A 20799-nucleotide genomic window follows, 5' to 3' on the forward strand; every position below is an offset into this window, starting at 1 on the left:
TATACTGATGGATATATGCTCTTGCCACTAGGAGGCGGTGACACTAGGAAAGAAAAGTCGGCTGCGTCCTTCACAGAGACTCTAAACCAGTGGTCCTCAAACTACGGCCCGCGGGCCACATGCAGCCCGCGGAGCGCATTTACCCGGCCCGCCGGGTGTCTTTGCCTTAGGACATCCCTGTGTTCCGAAAGATGCTTTCGGAACACAAGGATGCTCTGTGAAGTCCCTGCGGCCCGCGTTTACTTTAAAAATGCGGGGACCGCCGGGAGCAGGCGCACGCAGCGAAGTCACTGACGTCCCATGCGTGCGCCCATGGCAACCGAGCGCGGAGCAGCGGAGAAGAAGCAAGGACGCGCGCGCTGGTAGTAGGTAAGTGTTTACCAGCGGCGCGTCCCTTCGGTGTTCTGACCACCGATCCTCCCGTCCTGCTATGGCCGGACCCGAGGAGCGGTGATCGGAACACTGAAATGGGGCAGTACACAAGCATACAGCCTCCAGCCATACTTTATGGCTGGAGGCTGTATGCCTGTGGGGGAACATACTGCCAACGTCATTTGGGGGACTATACTGCCAGCCTAATGTGGGGGAACTATACTGCACCTAATGTGGGGGAACTATACTGCACCTAATGTGGGGGAACATACTGCCAACCTAATGTGGGGGAACTATATAGCACCTAATGTGGGGGGGAACTATACTGCCAATGTAATTTGGGGGACTATATTGCACCTAATGTGGGGGAACTATACTGCCAGCCTAATGTGGGGGACTATATTGCACCTAATGTGGGGTGAACATACTGCTAACGTAATGTGGGGGAGTATATTGCACCTAATGTGGGGTGAACATACTGCCAACGTAATGTGGGGGAGTATATTGCACCTAATGTGGGGTGAACATACTGCCAACGTAATGTGGGGGAGTATATTGCACCTAATGTGGGGTGAACATACTGCAACGTAATGTGGGGGAGTATATTGCACCTAATGTGGGGTGAACATACTGCCAACGTAATGTGGGGGACTATATTGCACCTAATGTGGGGGAACTATACTGCCAACGTAATGTGGGGGATTATATTGCACCTAATGTGGGAGAACTATACTGCACCTAATGTGGGGGAACTATACTGCCAACGTAATGTGGGGGATTATATTGCACCTAATGTGGGAGAACTATACTGCACCTAATGTGGGGGACTATATTGCACCTAATGTGGGGGAACATACTGCAAGCCTAATGTGGGGGACTATATTGCACCTAATGTGGGGGGGGGGGGGGGGAACTACAACCTAATGTAGGGGAACTACTACCTAATGTGGGGGACTATACTCCCAGCCTAATGTGGGGGAATTGTACTGCACCTAATGTGGGGGAACTGTACTGCCAACCCTAATGTGGGGGAACTGTATTGCCAACCCTAATGTGGGGGAGCTATACTGCCAACCTAATGTGGGGGGGGGGGAACTGTGCTGTGTACTTAAAGTGGTAGTCCACTAATAAGATATATAAGTGTGCATAGGAATTTATTCATGTTTTGTTATCTATAGTCCGGCCCTCCAACGGTCTGAGGGACCGTGAACTGGCCCCCCGTTTAAAAAGTTTGAGGACCCCTGCTCTAAACCTTCTGCTCCATGGGAGGTTTCTGTCCTCCCCGAACTCGCCTTAGAGAGAAAAAAAGTCAACCAGGAAGCAAGAGGGGCCGGAACCATCCCAGAAGGAGATAGGAATCAACTCTAAAGGAACACAGAACCAGACAGACAGACAGACAGAGGGCTAGCCCAGCTGGGAAACAAAAATGGAAAATGGCACAACAAAAGAACCCCATCCAGAGTCAACCGATAAAAGAGAACATAGTGGAAGAAGCCCGGGAGAGCAATGTACGCCTGAGCAGAAGGAGAGCACAGGAGGAGGCCCCAAACTCACCAAAAAAAAAAAAAAAAAAAAAAGACGGACACAGCCTCTAGAGAGGCCTGGTCCCGAAGATCGAAGAACTGAACATCTGCAGACCCAAAGTCCCTATCCAGGAGCCTGCCGCGAGCACCTGGGAGGACAAAGCTCAACTGGTGTAATCTGGACGACTGGAACGCCCTGTACCTTCAGAAAACATGGACCCCAAAAGGAGAAGATGGAAGGGAACAATGGCCAAGAAGGAGCGGAATGTCCAGAAAAGGGGCATACCGGAACACTGGAGTGACAGACATGGGAGCTGGAGATTCCTGAGTCACCTGGAAGACAGACACGGAAGAATAAGCGGTCACGAAAGGAGCGGTGAAAAGGAGTATCCTGGAACATCGGTGTGGCCGACATGGGAATTGGAGGTTCCCGAGTCTTCTGAAAGAAAGACTTACACACGAAGGGTAAGGAAACCTAACGTCCGCGAAACGCTCCAGGTGACAAACATCCCTGCCGAGACAGAAGTAGTGCAGTACAGAAAGACCGTCCCATAAATGGGATCGGAGAAGTCTGGGCAGGACCGCTACACATACCCGAGACCTCAACCGTCACTAAGGCCCAGAGAACTAGGAGGGCCGACCAAGAAAAGGTACTCCACTGGATCCTAGGATAGTCTCCAAGACAAGGAGACCAACCGGTCCTGGACCAGAGCACTCTGAAGCAACAACCCGTCAGGACGGGAACGGAGGGGGAACAAAAGGGAACCCAGCTGGGACTCCCAGGCTCTGGGCACAGGAAGGTAAGTCTAGAAGACTGTGGTGTCAGTGTAGCGCAACTGACACCGTCAAAGGAAAGGAGGAACACACCCTACCAGGGAGACTGTGCTGAGCGGGGAGGAGAGCAATGGCAGGACCCAAACGACAGACGATGGCTAGACCAGTTGTCGCTGAGCCACACACTATAGCAGAAACCCCTCCAACACAGGAGAGTGCCAAGGCTGCCTGAGCAGCAGTAGATAACCAAGAAACAGGAAGAGAGCCAGGCTGCAATAGTGGGCAGTAAGCACATCGGCAGAGACAGCGAAAGGCTCTTCTGAATGCTCTCAGCGAAAAACAAGGGCCCAGCCAGATATACCACCTATAAAGTGGGAAGAGAGAGATTGCTCCATCTTGGTAGTAGAAAGCGACCAGCAAAATAGTCCCCCTAGTAGAGGCGAAAACAAGGGGTGGTCAAGTTGAAACTCAGGCACTGACCATGCCAAGCCTCCTGATCCCTGTACCCCCGTGGAAGGGGGATTGTCAAAGTGCACCAGGCACTGAAGGGGCAGGGACATGTCGCCCTGCAGCAACAGACAGAGTACTGGGTGGATGTAGCCCCCAGGAACTCTGCAAGAACATATCGAGGAGCCAATTTCTGTCCCAAGAGTGATCGGAATCCTGGACACCGGAGCTGGGCAAAGATTCAAAGATGTGACTACAAATGCAAGGAAGAAGAAGCACAAACACAGAGCAACCAACAGCGTTGAGAGGAACACCCCATCGTGGTGAAACCCTGGACCAGATGGGCGCCAATGGAACCAGTCTGGTCATGTGTAAGCCAAAACGAGCAGGCACCTGAGCCACCCTGCACAGGAATCCAGGAAGATAACTGTCTGTGATGCCCCACCAGGCCCCATGTCAGAACAAAAGGTGATCAACTGCTGCAGACCTGGGGAAACAAGGTTACAGGAAGGTCCGAGGCACACCCCACCGACAGAAGAGAAGGTGGGCTCTACACATGCCGACACAGACATGGATACCTCACGATAGTAGTGAGGAAGCAAGACTTCAGACAGAAAAAGGAATCGCAGATATCCAAAGTCCGGCAGTCTGAAAGACAGGCTCAGAACCCCATGGTGTCAAACAACCATGCCCCTAGCAGACCAACGTGGCACACTTAGGGGAACAGAGAGTGCTGCTGTTGCCGTGAAAATCCATGGAACCTGATCTACCAATTGTTCCCCACACCAGGACTGCTGTCGCAGTTGCAAGAGCTGAAGGAAGTCTGATTGGTATAACAGGTTCAATGAACCCAAAGAGGCACTTCGTGGAACTTCACATGAAAAGTGAGTGACCGGGATGCTGTCATGGGATCGGCAGGAAAGGGGGAGGTGACCTGGTGGATCAGAAACCATGCAGACACACAGTCTAGCTATATGGCATAGGGACCATGGCCACACCGGGTCCCACATTCAGAACCACACATTGAAAGTGGGTTACCAGCCTTCAGCCGTGAGATCGGTAGGCATGCAGAGAGGGAGCTGGTAAAGCAGGGAACCCTGCGAACCAGTATATGGTGCATTGTATAAGGCCCATAGAGCAACATTTGGTTACTCAATCAAAACTACACCTCGGCAGTGGGTAACCTGCACTTCCGTCCACGGAGTGGGAAGTGTATGGTAGTTGACCCGATGTAGCAGCAAATCAAGCAGACGACCCTCTGGCGGACCGGATTACTGAACGCACGATCACTCCTTCGAACCCTCCCACAGAAAGTGCGGTACTGGAGTGCGGCCGATCTGATGGGCGACCTGGTGGTGACGGAGACCATGCAGACGAACGTTTGGCTGACTGGTCACTTCTTCGGACACAGCGCCCTAGAAGTGAGACCGTAACTCTTGAAGGGCAACCTAGAGGTGTTGGAGATCATTAAGATCATTGTCTAGCTTACTGGAACAGTGTCCCCTTGTACATATAGCGACACCCTTCTGATCTCCTCCCATTAGAAGAGGGGTACAGGAACTCCAACCAAGCATGCGGCAGCCCCATGATGGGAGACCGGTAGCGGCAGAAACCGTGCAGACAACAGTCTGGCTTATCAATAGAGTACACCCCCAGGAACTGGCCAGAGGCGATAAGGGGACAACGGCCCAGTTGAAATAACACTGTGCCCTATTGTCGCATATGGAGGGGCGGGGAGACCCGAGGCCATGGATAGTATCCCCGCCATCCTGGGAGATCGGGGTAGGCTAAGTAGCCGTCGATTGTATCCCCGTTGCCCTGCACAAAATCCCATGCCAGGCGACTCCTTCAGACACCACTTGTTAGCAGTGGGAGCCGTAATTCCAGCCGTGAATGCGGCAGCCATGTGATGAGTGAATGGCGGCCGAGGAAACAATGCAGACCACTGCGGTTTCCCAGCACACTCCCGGGAATAAAGACCACACAGTAGACACTTGATGCCCAAAGACAAAAGAGAACGAGACACCTGGGCTAAGGTGAAGGATGTGGTTGCATCTGCAGGGACATCCCACCGGTGACTGGCCCTGGAAAAGGGGCTCTAATGCGACTGTGGCAGACATCTCAAGGCAGAAATGCCACGCACAATATCCGTGAGCTGGCGAAGAGACCTTTGCCTCTTCAGGTAATAAAACAGCGTGGCAGAAGCAAATAGTAAAGCGGACCCCCAAAAATAACATTTAATATATGGTCCGCAGACCAGAAACCCATCAAGATTAAACCAGTAAAAAACAGACATTACAACAAATGGCTGCAATAGCTGTCTGCCGCCACAAGAGGAAGCCAAACAAGGGACCAGAAAGTAGGGGCTGCAATCTACTGAATGGCCACAAGAGGGGTGTAAGAACATGGACTGAGAAACAAAAGATTTTTTTTAATTTATTTTTATAAAAAGAGCGCAAGAAGTAGTGCGCTGCGCAGGGACCCCGAGGCTAGAACCCACCGGACCCCCGGGAGAGAAGGGCCAAGATCTGCTGATGGAGCGCCCCCGACCCCTGCAGCATGCCCAGTCACTGCCGAGCAGGGAGCAGCGGAATCATGCGTGCTGCGGAGAGATGCTGGAGTCGAATGGCGGGCCCCGTTGTCCAGGTGCTCGGCCTCCCGTTGCCCCGGGAACAAGGTGAGGGAGAGGGGCGGAGCATGAGAGGCGCATAATGGTGCCAATGAAAGGAAAGTGAAAGGGTGGGCAGCGAAAAAAGGCGGCCAGCAGAGAAGAGCCAGCTGTCTATATATGTACAGTACCGCTGTGCGGCGAGAGAATGAGCCACCGCACAGCCCACACACACACACACGAGCCTCATTAAAAATGTCAGGGATATCTCCCAAAGACAACCCCCAATAATCCTTAGGATTAACCCATGTCAGGGTAAAAGTGGGGGGAGCCGCCGCACAGCCCACCGAGAATGAGACGCAGGAGCAGTGGGGGACCTGGACCCAGAGTACAACCTCCAGGTGCTGGACATTGGCAATAAGGGGTTGACGACCCATACTCTTATGTTCTGTGCCCCTTTGTCGCATATAGGAGAACGGGTAGCACCATGCTCCTGAACCCCCACCTGAAAAAGGGAAACAAAAGGGAGAAAAAAAAACAAAAAAAACTTACTAGAAAATAATAAAAAACAGACCAGGTCTTGGGAGCTCCAAGACCTGTGTCTTGACTCCTACTGACATTATCTCAAATTTATTACCTCAATTCCAGTGGGCGTGTATATACTGCCAGGGTGGAGTCAACTTTGGTTCCCTAGTGTCAGCGCCTCCTAGTGGCAAGAGCATATACCCATCAGTATAGGTGTCCCCAAATGATGAGCAACCGAGAAAGAAAATATTACTGAGTAAATTTTTGTGTGTGGGATCTGACAGGTATGCTTTAAATCACGAATTTCTTTGAACCTTCTATTTAATAAAAACTTTGTTACACATAACTGGATGTGCATTTTGTCAATTTTATCAAAATTCTTGGGTTACAGCTCACTGTAATAATGAATTCATGCATTTGATCTGGATTGCATTTGATTGCTCCTGCCTTGAGGCTCAACCAAATGAACACAGATCAATGGAGTTCAATAGAACTGCATTGATCTGTATGAGGAATCTAATGATTCCTCCTTATCACCCCCCTTATCCATATAAAAAATATGTAAACATAACAAAATAAACATATTTGGTATTGGCGCGTGCATAACTGTCCATATATCCCGTATGGTCAATGGCGTTAACGTAAAAAATACCAAATCACAGAATTGCGGTTTTTATGTTTATAACATCATATCCCAGAAAAAAAATTAAACAAAAGTGTTCAAAAAGTCCGATCAATACCAAAATGGTACCTATACCAACAGCAGATTATGGCCGAAAAAATGAGCCCTCATACAGCCCAGTATACAGAAAAATAAAAATGTTATAGGGGGTCAGGATAAAAAAAAAAATAAACATTTAAAAAGTTTACAAAAAAAAAATGTTAATTAGTAAAACATAACTGAACTAAACCAATTTGATATTGGTGTAATCAGGTCGACCTAAAGTATTAAAATAATTTGTAAGTTTGACCACAAGGTGAATGGCGAAAAAAAAAAAGAAACCCCCCCCCATTTTTTTCCCCCCCAATTTCCCCTCGCAAATTATTTTTTTTTGTTTCAGAGCATAAGTTATGGAGAATGAGTAGTGGGTAGTAGGAAAATTAACCATCTATACTCTGTATATCAGTTAAAAAAGGTAAATTTGAGCTATAGCCAACCGTGTTCATCTATATAGGCTTGAAGTCTGTTCACTAGGTCACTCTTGTTACCCTTCACGTCTAAGCCACGAGCCAGGCATTCCTGCTTGAGTTCTGCTAGCTGCAATGAGAAAAAAAAAAATTTGTCAAAGCATTAAAATACATAATAACGTAGGTTAATATAGAATGGTTTGACCAGTCAGGAACTAGGTAACACGTTTCACTAAAAGGTTCAGACTATCAGGACTGTCTTCCACGAATGTGCATGAAGGATTTTGCAAGGTTTCTTTCTACAATTCATATTTCCTTACAACTGCAATACCATCCCCAGTAAAAAGTGGAAAAAAGTTGTTAAGGTCAGATCAAACATCCTTGTCACAAGACAGCGTTTACCTAACCATGTGGTCGGAATGACCAACAGAACACCGATACTCCAGCCTAAAAAAATAAAAAATACTGAATAAAAAAAGTTTTCACCTCATCTACTGGGTGACTGATCGTCCGTCTGGTTGCCTGCAGCTTGCTTGGGGGATTTAAAGCATTATTGTCGTTTGAAACAACTTTTTTCCATTTAATACTTCCTTAAAAACTAAGTATTTTCCTACTATACTTCATAAAAAAATGTGATTGCTAAAGATGTGAAAAAAGGGTTTTAACCCCTTAACGACGAAGGACGTAAATGTACCTCCTGTGAGGTGGTACTTAACGCACCAGGACATTTACGTCCTATGCATAACCGCAAGCATCGGAGCGATACTCGCGTCATGTCCCGGCTGCTCATAGCAGCCAGGGACCTGTCCGTAATGCTGCGATCAAGCAGACCAGAGCAGAAGATGACCGATAGCACTGAACAATATTAGCAATAGAATGATTGCTATAAAAATAGTCCCTTATGGGAACTATTAAAGTGTAAAAATAAAAGTTAAAAATAAAAGTAAAAAAAAACCCTCCCCCAATAAAAACATAAATTGTCCCATTTCACCTCCAAAAAGTGTAAAAAAAATATTTTATATACATATTTGGTATCGCTGCGTGCGTAAATTTCCCAACTAGTAAAATGAAATGTGAACGTAAAAAAAAAAATATCCAAAATAGCAGCTTTTTTATAACATTTAATTACATAGTTACATAGTTAGTATGGTTGAAAAAAGACATACGTCCATCAAGTCCAACCAGGGGATTGAAGGGAAGGATGTAAGGGGATAAGGGAAAGGGATGTAGTTTTATAATTCTGCATAAGCATTAATGTTATTTTGTTCCAGGAATGTATCTAACCCTGCTTTAAAGCTGTTAATTGTTCCTGCTGTGACCAGTTCCTGAGGTAGACCGTTCCATAAATTCACAGTCCTCACGGTAAAGAAGGCGTGCCGCCCCTTTAGACTAAACCTTTTCTTCTCCAGACGGAGGGAGTGCCCCCTCGTCCTTTGGGGGGGTTTAACCTGGAACAGTTTTTCTCCATATTTTTTGTATGGGCCATTAATATACTTATATACGTTTATCATATCCCCCCTTAAACGTCTCTTCTCAAGACTAAACAATTGTAACTCCTTTAATCGCTCCTCATAGCTAAGATGTTCCATGCCCCATATTAGTTTAGTCGCGCGTCTCTGCACCCTTTCCAACTCCGCAGTGTCCCTTTTATGAACAGGCGACCAAAACTGAACAGCATATTCCAGGTGAGGCCGTACCAATGCTTTATAAAGGGGGAGTATTATGTCCCTGCCCCTCGAGTCCATGCCTCTTTTTATACATGACAATATCCTGCCGGCTTTGGAAGCAGCAGCCTGACATTGCATGCTATTCTGTAGTCTGTGATCTACAAGTACACCCAGATCCTTCTCTACCAGTGACTCTGACAGTTTAATCCCCCCTAAGACATACGATGCATGCAGGTTATTAGTACCCAGATGCATAACTTTACATTTATCCACATTGAACCTCATTTGCCAAGTGGATGCCCAGACACTTAGTCTATCCAAGTCATCTTGTAACTTATGCACATCCTCTATAGACTGTACCGTGCTACAAAGCTTGGTGTCATCTGCAAAGATAGAAATAGAGCTGTTAATACCATCCTCTATATCATTGATAAATAAATTAAACAGCAGCGGGCCCAGTACTGAACCTTGGGGTACACCAGTAATAACCGGGGACCAATCAGAGTACGAATCATTGACCACCACTCTCTGGGTACGATCCATGAGCCAGTGTTCAATCCAGTTACAAACTAAAGTTTCCAAGCCCAAGGACCTTAACTTACCTGTCAGATGTCTGTGAGGGACAGTATCAAACGCTTTGGCAAAATCCAGAAACACTATATCCACAGCCATTCCTCTGTCAAGGCTTCTACTCACCTCTTCATAAAAGCAAATTAGATTGGTTTGACAACTTCTATCCTTAGTAAACCCATGCTGGCTATCACTTATAATACTATTATCCCCTATGTATTCCTGTATGTAATCCCTTATAAGTCCTTCAAACAATTTACCCACAATGCACGTTAGACTTACCGGTCTATAATTGCCTGGCGAAGACCTAGAGCCCTTCTTGAAGATTGGTACCACATTAGCCTTGCGCCAGTCCCTTGGCACAATACCAGACACCAGAGAATCTCTAAATATCATGAACAAGGGTACAGATATTACTGAACTTACCTCTCTAAGAACTCTTGGGTGTAGTCCATCCGGCCCTGGAGATTTGCTTACATTTACTTTACTTAACTTACCTTGTACCATCTCTACATTAAGCCAGTTCAGTACATTACATGATGTGTTACCAGCACTGACCTGTCCAATGTCAGCTCCTTCTTCCATAGTATATACAGAACTAAAGAACCCATTCAGTAGCTCCGCCTTCTCTTGATCGCCCGTGACAACCTCCCCATTATCATTATTAAGGGGTCCTACATGCTCTGTCCTTGGTTTTTTTGTATTTATATATCTAAAAAAATATTTAGGATTAGTTTTGCTTTCTTCGGCCACCTGTCTCTCATTTTGAATTTTTGCTGTTTTTATTACATTCCCAAAAAAATGTATTAAAAAAAAGTATTAAAAGTTTTATATAAGCAAATATGGTATCAATAAAAAGTACAGCTCACGGCACAAAAAATGAGCCCTCATACCGCCACTTATACGGAAAAATGAAAAAAAGTTATAGGTCTTCAGAAAAGGGGGATCTTAAACGTACTAATTTGGTTAAACAGTGTGCGATTTTTATTTTTTTTTATGCGCAAAAGTAATAGAAAAAGTATGTTATCATGGGTATCATTTTAATCGTATTGACCCAAAGAATAAAGAACACTTCATTTTTACCGTAAATTGTACGGCGTGAAAACGAAACCTTCCAAAATTTGCTAAATTGCAGGTTTTTTTTTTTTATTTCCCCACACAAATAGTATTTTTTTGGTTGCGCCATACATTTTATGGTAAAGTGAGTGATGGCATTACACCGGACAACTGGTCGTGCAAAAAACAAGCCCTCATACTAGTCTGTGGATGAAAATATAAGAGAGTGATTTTTTTAAGGCTAGGAGGAAAAAATGAAAACTTAAAAATAAAATTGTCTGCGTCCTTAAGGCCCAAATGGGCTTCGTCCTTAAGGGGCCAATAGGGGTCTATGTCTTTTTAATTTTGCCAACGAACCCAGAAAATTCAGCCTTTTTGGTCCTTTTTTGTTAAACAAAAAGGAACAAAATATGTGAGGGGAGGCAGGTGTGGTTATCTCCATTCTCTGCCTCAGAACACAGTTAAGATCCAGACAGTTGCAGTCTTTGAGAAGCATCCCCATGCACAGTTACATGGTGCTAAACTATTATTATACAAAATGGTTTAGCTTTGGTCATTTTATGAACTTATTTCTTGTTTATTTGCACCATATAGGTTCACATAGCTTCTTTAGGGTTATAAAAAGCATGCACTTTGCTTAAAAATCTGTAAAAATCTTATTTTTGGGGGAAAATGCAGGTTTTGTCTTCTGTCCTTGCACCATATAGTTTCACATGGCTGCATTACAGTTATATAGACATGCATTTAGACAGTATGCTTTGAAAAAGGTAAAATCGTTTGTGCAGACCTCATGAGGGGAGGGGGGAGGAGAGGAGCTCATCATGCTGCAGTGATAAGGCCCCCAGCCTCTGAGAGAAATGCAAAAGACTAAGAAAGACTGAACACAGGGAAGAAAAATAAATAAAAATTCAAAAACAAAATTGATTTTTATGCCTACTGTAAAAAATCTCTCTCGGAGGATACATAGGGGGACACAGAGTGCATGGGTATATGCTGCTGCCACTAGGCAACAAAAGCAGTCCCCGGAGGTGGGAGAGAACCCAAGTAACTCAGGTGGAAGGCTGGGCCCCAGCTGCCTGCAACACCAATGCGACCCAAACCAGCATAAGCAGATGCAAATGTATGCCTGGTAAAAATTTGTAAAAACGTCCAAGGACGACCAGGTGGCCACCTTACAGATTTGTAAGGCCGAAGCCTTGTTGCGGAGAGCCCAGTAGGCCCCGATGGAATTAGTGGAATGAGGAGAGACCCGTAAAAGGTGGAGTGTCTTTTCCTTGCAGCAGTAAGCTTCTGACATGGCAGAATGGATCCACCGCGAAATGGTCGCCTTCAAAGCAGGAAGTCCCTTACGACGACCCTCCGTAAGCACAAAAAGTCACACTGGCGAAAGGAAGAAATGACCGAAAGGTAAATCCCAATCACATCAAGACCATGAAGCAAATGTTCCCCATGATGGGACGAAGCTGGACAAGAGGACAGAAGGACAATTTCCTCATTTAGGTGAAAGGCGGAGACCACATTAAGCAAAAAGCAACTTTGTCCTGGTTTACAACCAGGTAAGGGGAACGGCAGGAGAGCCACCAGCTCCGAAACTCTCCTAATGGAGGTGACCACAATGAGGAAGGCCACCTTCCAGGAAAGGATAGGAAGAGAAATGTCCCGGAGAGGTTCGAATGGAGTACCCTGCAAGACACTGAGAATGAGATTCAGGTCCCATGGGGGAGTAGGGGATCTGTATGGCAGAGTCGCATGAGCAACACCCTGCAGAAAGGTGCGGATGTGAAGATCGGATGCCAAGGGACACTGACACCTGACCCTTAAGGGAACTGAGAGCCAAGCTTTATTCCAGCCCAGACAGTAAAATGGAAAGAAGGCGTGGGAGGGATAACACAATTGGGGATAAGGAGTGAGATTCACACCATCGAAAATAGGACCGGCAAGTACGGTGATAAATCTTCACAGAGAAAAGGCTTGCACGCCTTGATCATAGTGCGGATCACTTGGGAAGAGAACCCCCTGGCCCTCGGCACCGCGGTCTCAACCGCCACACCGTCAAATGCAGCGACAGTAAATTGGGGTGGCAAAGGGGACCCTGAGAGAGCAGGTTGGGACGAACTGGAAAGTGCAGTGGTACGTCGTCCACTAGTCGAACCACAGCTGCTGGGGCCAGTCTGGAGACATGAGAATGGCGACGACGCCCTCCACTTTGAGCTTCCTCAGGACCCTGGGAAGGAGAGGAAGAGGGGGAAAGAGATAGAGGAGGACGAAGTGCGACCAGGGGATCACTAGGGCCCGAGGATCTCGGGACTTCCCAATGAAGCAAGGAACTTTCTGGCGGGACACAAAGAGGTCCACATCCGGAGTGCAGATCTCAGCAAACACCTCTAGATGAAGAGACCACTCACCGGGGTCAGCCGAGGAGCGACTGAGGAAGTCTGCCTCCCAATTTTCCACTCCCAGAATGTGAATCACCGAGATGGAGGGAAATCTGAGTTCCGCCCAGAGAAGGATCCTGGATACCTCGACCATCGCTGTGAGTACCTCCCTGGTGATTGCTATATGCCACAGCGGTGGAGTTGTCCGACTGGACACAAATAGGACATTCCTGTAGAAGGCGCTCTGCTCCCAATGGAGGAGGCAAAAAGGTAAATTGCCCAAAGTTCTAGGATGTTGATGAGGAGTAGAGCTTCCTGGGGAGGACCAATGGCCCTGGACTGTCTGATCCCCGAAAACTCCCCCCAACCGCTGAGACTGGCATCCATTGTGATGACCTGCCAGTGGAGGGGCAGAAAGGATCACCCCTGTCGAAGAAGAGGAGACCGAAGCCACCACAGGAGGGATCCTGCGATTGAGAGATAGCGGAGACTTGTCCCACCGGGAAAGAAGAGAAATGTAAAGAGGACAACAATGAAACTGGGCGAAGGGAACGGCCTCCATGGCCGCCACCATCTGACCCATGACTTCCACGCAGAACCTAATGGAAACTGGAACAGGATGACGTAGAAGACGAACTCCTGTTGACAGAGCGCGGTGCTTGTCCGTCAGAAGCCAAATCCGTGCAGTCGTCATGTCGAACTGGAGTCCTAGTAAGATCAGAGACTGGGTTGGAATCAGGTTGAACTTGTCCCTATTGACCACCCAGCCGAAAGGGGACAAAGTCTGAAGAGTGAGGAGACTCTCCTGATTCTAGGCCCTGGTTGGAGCTTTGCCCATGAGGTCCTCCAGGTAGGGGATCATGGAAACACCCCGGGCTCGCAGGATGGCAATCACCACCGCCAGGACCTTGGTGAAGACTCTTGGGGCCATGGCCAGACCAAAAGGAAGGGCCACAAACTGAAAATGGCCCTCCAGAACAACGAAGCAGAGATAGCGCTGATGCGCTGGAAAAATGGGGATGTGAAGGTAAGAGTCTCAGATATCCACCGAAGAAAGAAACTCCCCTTGATCCATGGATGCAACCACAGAACAGAGAGACTCCATACGGAAATGATGCAGGAGGAGGTGATGGTTGAGGAGCTTCAGATCCAGGATTGAGAACCCCCTTTCTTGGGGACAACGAACAGGATTGAATAGAACCCCAAAATACGCTCCTTCGGAGGACCTGGGACGATCACTCCCTGAGCGAGAAGGATCCAAAGCGCGAACCAGAAAAGCCACCGCCAAGGAAGGAGAACGGGGAGGGCGGGATCGAAAAAAAGCGATCCCTTGGAAGGGAAGCAAACTCAATCCGATATCTGTTGGAAACGACATCTCAGACCCAAGAGTCCTGCACTTGGGCAGACCAAGCGTCCCAGAACAGGAACAAACGACCTCCCACCCGAAAAGAATGTTCAGGTGGGGGTGTCCCATCAGGTGGAGGGAGGCTTACGGGTGCCCGACTTGGCCGCAAAATGACCGGAACGATTGTACGACTTACGGCAGGGACGGGCCTTGATGGAAGGAGCCTTCTTATCCTGTGAGGGTGCCGGTCCGGTCGCCCGACCCAAAAAAAACGAAAAGAGGTCGACTTCCTGCGGGAATCGGTATGGCAAGACTTATTCTGCCGCAATAAAGAGTCCTTACCTCCAGTAGCCTCGGAGATAATCTCATCCAGGGCCTGGGTTCGGACATAGGTGTAATAAAAAGGAAGACAGCAAAAAGAAAATGGAGCAGTCTCACCCGGTGTTTGTGTCCCTCAGATGGAGATAAGAAGCAGGCTGTGCGTGGAGAGAGCGAGAGAGAGAAGGAGGGGGCTAAACCTAAAGAGCAGGGGGGCAGGGCCAGCACTAGCCTGGCCATCATTGGGAAGAAATGACCCCTACAGCACGCGCACCGCATAAATAGGAAGATAGTGACCCCCCCTCAGTGCGTACGCTGAAAACCCATAGGACAGGAGAGAAAGGGACGGAGCTAATTGCCGCGATTAGGCCCCATCCAAGGCTTCAATTAATACCCCCTGCGCTCCGGACGCTTTACCTGGAGTGCATCCAGAGAAGAGAAAAAGCTGCCAGCTATGCACATGCAGTGCGGCCGACAAAGAAGATAAACCTCCAGCGCTCTGGGTTGCCTCACATGTGGAGGCAGCGGAAGCTAAAGTAAATACTGGCAATGCGCGCGCAGCACAGCCGCCGGCAAAGTAGGGATGTAAAAATGCCCCAGTGAAAATAATATTAATCAGTGTCCTAAGCACCACTGCTTCTGTCCCTTGTTTTCAGAATGGCCGAGCAGGAACTGCCCCTAGAAAGAATAAAAAGGAGAAAGTTACCTACTGAAGTCTTCGGCCAGCTATTTATATACCTGCATTGTGCCGGGCTCAGACAGTGAGAAGAACAGGGTAGATAGGGGGACCTGGACCCAAAGGTGCAACCCCAGGCGCTGACCGGTGGCGAGAAGGGGTTGACGGTGAATAACTCTATGCCTGTGCCCCTTCTTCACAAATGGGGGAACAGTGAGCGCTATACTCCTGAGCCCCCACCTAAAGAGAGAGAAATAAAAGGGAGAAAAAAAAAATCTATATACATGTCATTAAACTAAAAAATAAGAAAATAAAAGACCAGGTCTGGAGAGCTCCAGACCTGTGTCTGCCTGCTACGGACATTAAGCTAAAACTGATAGCTCAGAGCCTGTAGGTGGGATATATCCTACTGGAAGGGGCCGACTTCTTTTGTTGCTTAGTGTCAGCAGCATATACCCACAGTCTCGGTGTCCCCCAATGGAGCCAAACGAGAAAGGTATTTTACATATAAACACATGCATATTATGCATACAGGTCTTCGGGCACATTACTACACTAATTTAAGCCAATTTTTTTTCCTTACTAATGACAGTAACGCTTTACTGTGGTACCAAAACAGTAGAATATTTTAGAATGACACGATAAGAAAGAATAGGGACTCAAAAGTAAAAGCATGCGCGGTGGATCAGGCCTGAAGACACTTTTCCACATGAATCACGGTTGCCTCAAATTTTGAAAGCACCAGACAACATGAAATACATCTAGACACACACCCATGTGCCAGCTGCACTAAATGTGAGAGTACTAATATGATCAATACATTCTATAGAATACATGTGTGCAAAAGGCATCCAAAGTGAATACAGTGCGGTACTACAGATAAAGGAATACAGTCAGCTCTATAAGGCTATATTCACACGCCAGAATTTCTGCATGAAAATTCTGCAAGAATTTATAGCCAATTTGTCTCAATGGAATTCCTGCAGCGGAAATTCTTAGGCTGGGTTCACAGCCAAGTACAAAAGTCTCATCTGTAACCCTTTCCTCTATGGTTTTATGCTAAATACAGATATACAGGCTGTCAGGACATGTTAGGAGTTGTAGTTTTAGAGCAACTGCAGATTGATTGTATGTGGAGGGATAATATAAAATTACAACTTCTATCATGTCTTCAGAGCCTGTATATCTGTCAGGGCATGATGGGATTTGTAGTTTTATATGATCCCTAAACAGTCACTCTGCAGTCGCTGTAAAACTACAACTCCTATCATGCCCTGACAGCCTGTATATCTGTCAGGGCACGATGGGAGAGTTGTAGTTTCAGAGAGTGACAGGTTAGGGAGAGAACACATACAAATATATGTAACAGTACTAAATATATACACATATATTCTCTCTCTAACCCAGTGTTCCGTCCGGGCATGCTGGGAGTTGTAGTTTTGCAACAGCTGGAGGCACCCTGGTTGGGAAACAGTACTCTAACCTGTCACTCTCTGAAACTACAACTCCCATCGTGCCCTGACAGATATACAGGCTATCAGGGCATTATAGAAGTTGTAGTTTTGTAGCAGCTGGAGAGTAACTGGTTGTGGATGGATCACCTGAAACTACAACTTCCATCATGCCCTGACAGATATACAGGCTGTGAGGACATGATAGGAGTTGTAGTTTTATAGCGGCTGAAGTGCCTTTTTTTTTTTTTTTTTCTTTTTTTTTAAGGAATCATATAAAACTACAAATCCCATCATGCCCTGAGAGATATACAGGTTGTGAGGACATGATAGGAGTTGTAGTTTTATATGATCCCTAAAAAATTGTCACTCTGCAGCCGCTATAAAACTACAACTCCTATCATTCCCTGACAGCCTGTATATCTAGAGAGAGGGAGGAAGGCGCCTCATGTGCGGGATCAGTATATCTTGTTGGTGGGGGTAGGGGACGGTAATTCCCAAACCGCTTACCAAAGTTGGTTGTGCGCCCACACACAACAAGGTAAAGTGCAGAAGAAGTAAAGAAGAAGGTCCACTGCAGCCCTCCTGGGTAAGAGTAAAATCAAAACCGAAAGACCAGGGAGTCAGGAGTTTGTCTGGCGCAGAGAGGAACCATCAGGCAGCCAAGTAAAATCAATCATTTATTAGATGCAACGCGTTTCGCTGCGCATGCGCAGCTTCATCAGGCATGACAAGAGAAGGCTGGTAACAGATATATATACCTCCAGATATATAGAAAAAAGTACTCTAATGGTTAATTCCTGGAGGTATATATATCTGTTACCAGCCTTCTCTTGTCATGCTTGATGAAGATGCGCATGCGCAGCGAAACGTGTTGCATCTAATAAATCCATTGATTTTACTTGGCTGCCTGATGCGCCAGACAAACTCCTGACTCCCTGGTCTTTCGGTTTTGATTTTAGCCTGTATATCTGTCAGAGCATAAAAGGAGTTTTAGTTTTATATGATACCTCCACAGTCAATCTGCAGTCGCTCTAAAACTACAACTCCTAACATGTCCTTACAGCCTGTATATCTGTCAGGGCTCGATGGGAGTTGTAGTTTCAGAGAGTGACATGTTATGGAGAGCACTGTTTCCCAGCCAGGGTGCCTACAGCTGTTTCAAAACTGCAATTCCCAGCATGCAGCATGGCAGTAGCAGCCCCATCGTCCCCTTTCTCCCTGGCAGTAGCAGCCCCATCGTCCCCTTTCTCCCTGGCAGTAGCAGCCCCATCGTCCCCTTTCTCCCTGGCAGTAGCAGCCCCATCGTCCCCTTTCTCCCTGGCAGTAGCTTACTTTGCCTACTGGCTGACTTGCTTGCTGGCAATAACCGTGCTTCCTTGTAGTGAAGAATTGCGTGTCTTGAGTCGTTCTCTGTCCCGAACAGCTGATGAAAGTGCTGAGACACTGATTGGTTGATGGGGGGGGGGGGGGGGCATTCTCTCTCTGCTCACTGCTTTGCAGCCTTACTGTCTGGACACAGATTTCTTTACTACACCAGGAGCGAGCACAGCAGCGCCGGACCTGCTGTCAATAAAGGAAATCATCCCGATGACGGCAGGATGGGGCCAGACTGGTATGTGTCCCAGAAGGCAGGAGGACCCCCTAGTGGCCAGTTTTTTTACTGACTTTTTTCACCATGAAATACTAAAATTTTTCTGATGAAAGCAATTGCAAAACATATTGTTTTGCAATGCTTTATAACATATCAAAAGTTTTTTATATCTGACAGTGCCCATTTAACTATATGGTTAAAATAACAGTAGAACTCCAAGACGTGGACAGGATACACGGGCGCTTGACAACCAGGTAGCAGGATAAAATGTTTAATCACCCATAATGCAACACGTTTCACAGCACAGCTGCTTCCTCAGGCACATGAATGAAGCAGCTGTGCTGTGAAACGCGTTGCCTTATGGGTGATTAAACATTTTATCCTGCTACCTGGTTGTCGAGTGCCCGTGTATCCTGTCAACATCTTGGTGTTCTACTGTTATTTTAACTATTTCTGACGAGACGAGGAGTGGCTGCTGACACCTCACTTATTCATTCTCTATACCTTGTTCCATTGTTGCACTTGGTGGAGTGTAACCTACTGTGGTAATAGCAATATCCAACGTTACCAATTTTTCTGTGCAAGAAACAGTATCACACTATGGAGCGCTGTCTGCTTTATCTCATTTAACTATATGGGAACCGGATACGGCTGGGGGGAGTGAAAACCGAGTGCTCGCATATCCCAGCCGGACCCGGCCCGTATCTAATTAATTTCAATTAGATAGTCGTATACAGTTCCCGTATAGGTAAATTGTAGTGCGAACCCAGCCAGGCAGAAATTCTGCTGTGTGAATGGGATAGCGGAATCCCAGTGAAGGGCATTGGCTATCCAAAGGATAGGGAATAAGTTTTAGATTGCAGGGGGGGGGGGTCTGAGCACTGGGGCCCCCCGCGATCTCCTGTTTAATGCCCCGACTCTCCTATACAGCTGCAGGTCACGCCCCCACCCGAATATAATTCTATATAGAGATTGCCGAACAGCTCTCCCATAGAGCTATGTGGAGGGGGTGTGGTGGCCTCTGCTTCGGGCGGGGGTCGTAACATGCTGCTGTATAGGAGAGCCGGGGCTCTAAACAGGAGATTGCAGAGGTAGCCACAGCGCTTGGACCACCCCGGATAGGGGATACGTTATTTTACATACTTGTCCTTTAAACATTGGAGGAGAAGCGTGTCTAAGTAGAAGATGTAAGGGTATGTGCAGACTTCAGAATTTCCACAGAATTATGCATCTTTCTGCAACCATGCGGAATTTCCACATGAATAGTCAGAGCATGATAAAAAGGGCTTTTAATTCATCGCTTTAGTTATATTTTACATGAAATTCACGCTAAATCCACATTTTGAGTAGAAAAAAAAAAAGCCCCATTCAAGGAATATGGGCTTCAGCAGCTGAATTCTGCATAAAATAGACATGACATATTCTTACAGAAGGCGGAATTATAGCTGCAGAATGTCCGCAGTGTGTAAGGGACTGTGGAAGTTAATAAGGCTATTAACACATGCAGAATTTCCATGTGGAAATTCATGTGGAAATGCTGGCGTGTGAACATAGCCTAAATGTTAAAGGGGTACTCCGGTGAAAAACTTTTCTTTTAAATCAACTGGTGGCAGAAAGTTAAACATATTTGTAAATTACTTCTATTAAAAAATCTTAATACTTCCTGTACTTATTAACTGCTGAATACTACAGTGGAAATTCTTTTCTTTTTGGAATGCTCTCTGATGACATCACGAGCACAGTTCTCTCTGCTGACGTTATTATAATAATAACAGTTTATTTATTGTTGTCCTTAGTGGGATTTGAACCCAAGTCCCCAGCACTGCAAGGCAGCAGTGCTAACCACTGAGCCACCATGCTGCCCTTAGCATAGATCTGCTATGCACGGTTGCTAAAATGGACAGAAATGTCAGCAGAGACCACTGTGCTCGTGATGTCATCAGTGTTCCAAAAAGAAAGGAATTTCCTCTGTAGCATTCAGCAGCTAATAAGTACTGGAAGGATTAAGATTTTTTAATAGAAGTAATTTACAAATAGGTTTAACTTTCTGCCACCAGTTGATTTAAAAGAAAAAAGGTTTTCACCGGAGTACCCCTTTAACATACCATGGACCACCACAACAAGAGATTATAGTGTATATAAAAGAAGAAAAAATGTGACTTGCTAGCACTGCTCATATGGGAACTTCCATTAACTTACATCACCCAGGCAGCGCAGAACACAAACACAGACTGTGACCACTAAATAAAAGTATTTTTTCTACAGAAACTGTACCAGGTGGCTCACTGAGAGGACAGTGGGAGGAACATGAACACTAAGATCAGACACAGATATGGCTGGGCATATGACATTGGAGGGGGAAAAAGGACA

At 46.6% G+C, this 20799-nt stretch overlaps 1 protein-coding gene across 2 annotated transcripts in view; it reads right to left on the bottom strand.

The window, feature by feature from the left end:
- SARNP (SAP domain containing ribonucleoprotein) overlaps nucleotides 1–20799 on the bottom strand; it is an 80380-nt gene that overhangs the window by 58494 nt on the left and 1087 nt on the right. For both annotated transcript variants that reach the window (XM_056562365.1, XM_056562364.1), the window contains exon 2: nucleotides 7408–7507. In XM_056562365.1, the coding sequence (XP_056418340.1) occupies nucleotides 7408–7507 (100 nt within the window). The remainder of the gene's footprint in view (nucleotides 1–7407; nucleotides 7508–20799) is intronic.

Source organism: Hyla sarda, chromosome 2, assembly GCF_029499605.1.
Source record: "Hyla sarda isolate aHylSar1 chromosome 2, aHylSar1.hap1, whole genome shotgun sequence".
Lineage (NCBI taxonomy): Eukaryota > Metazoa > Chordata > Amphibia > Anura > Hylidae > Hyla > Hyla sarda.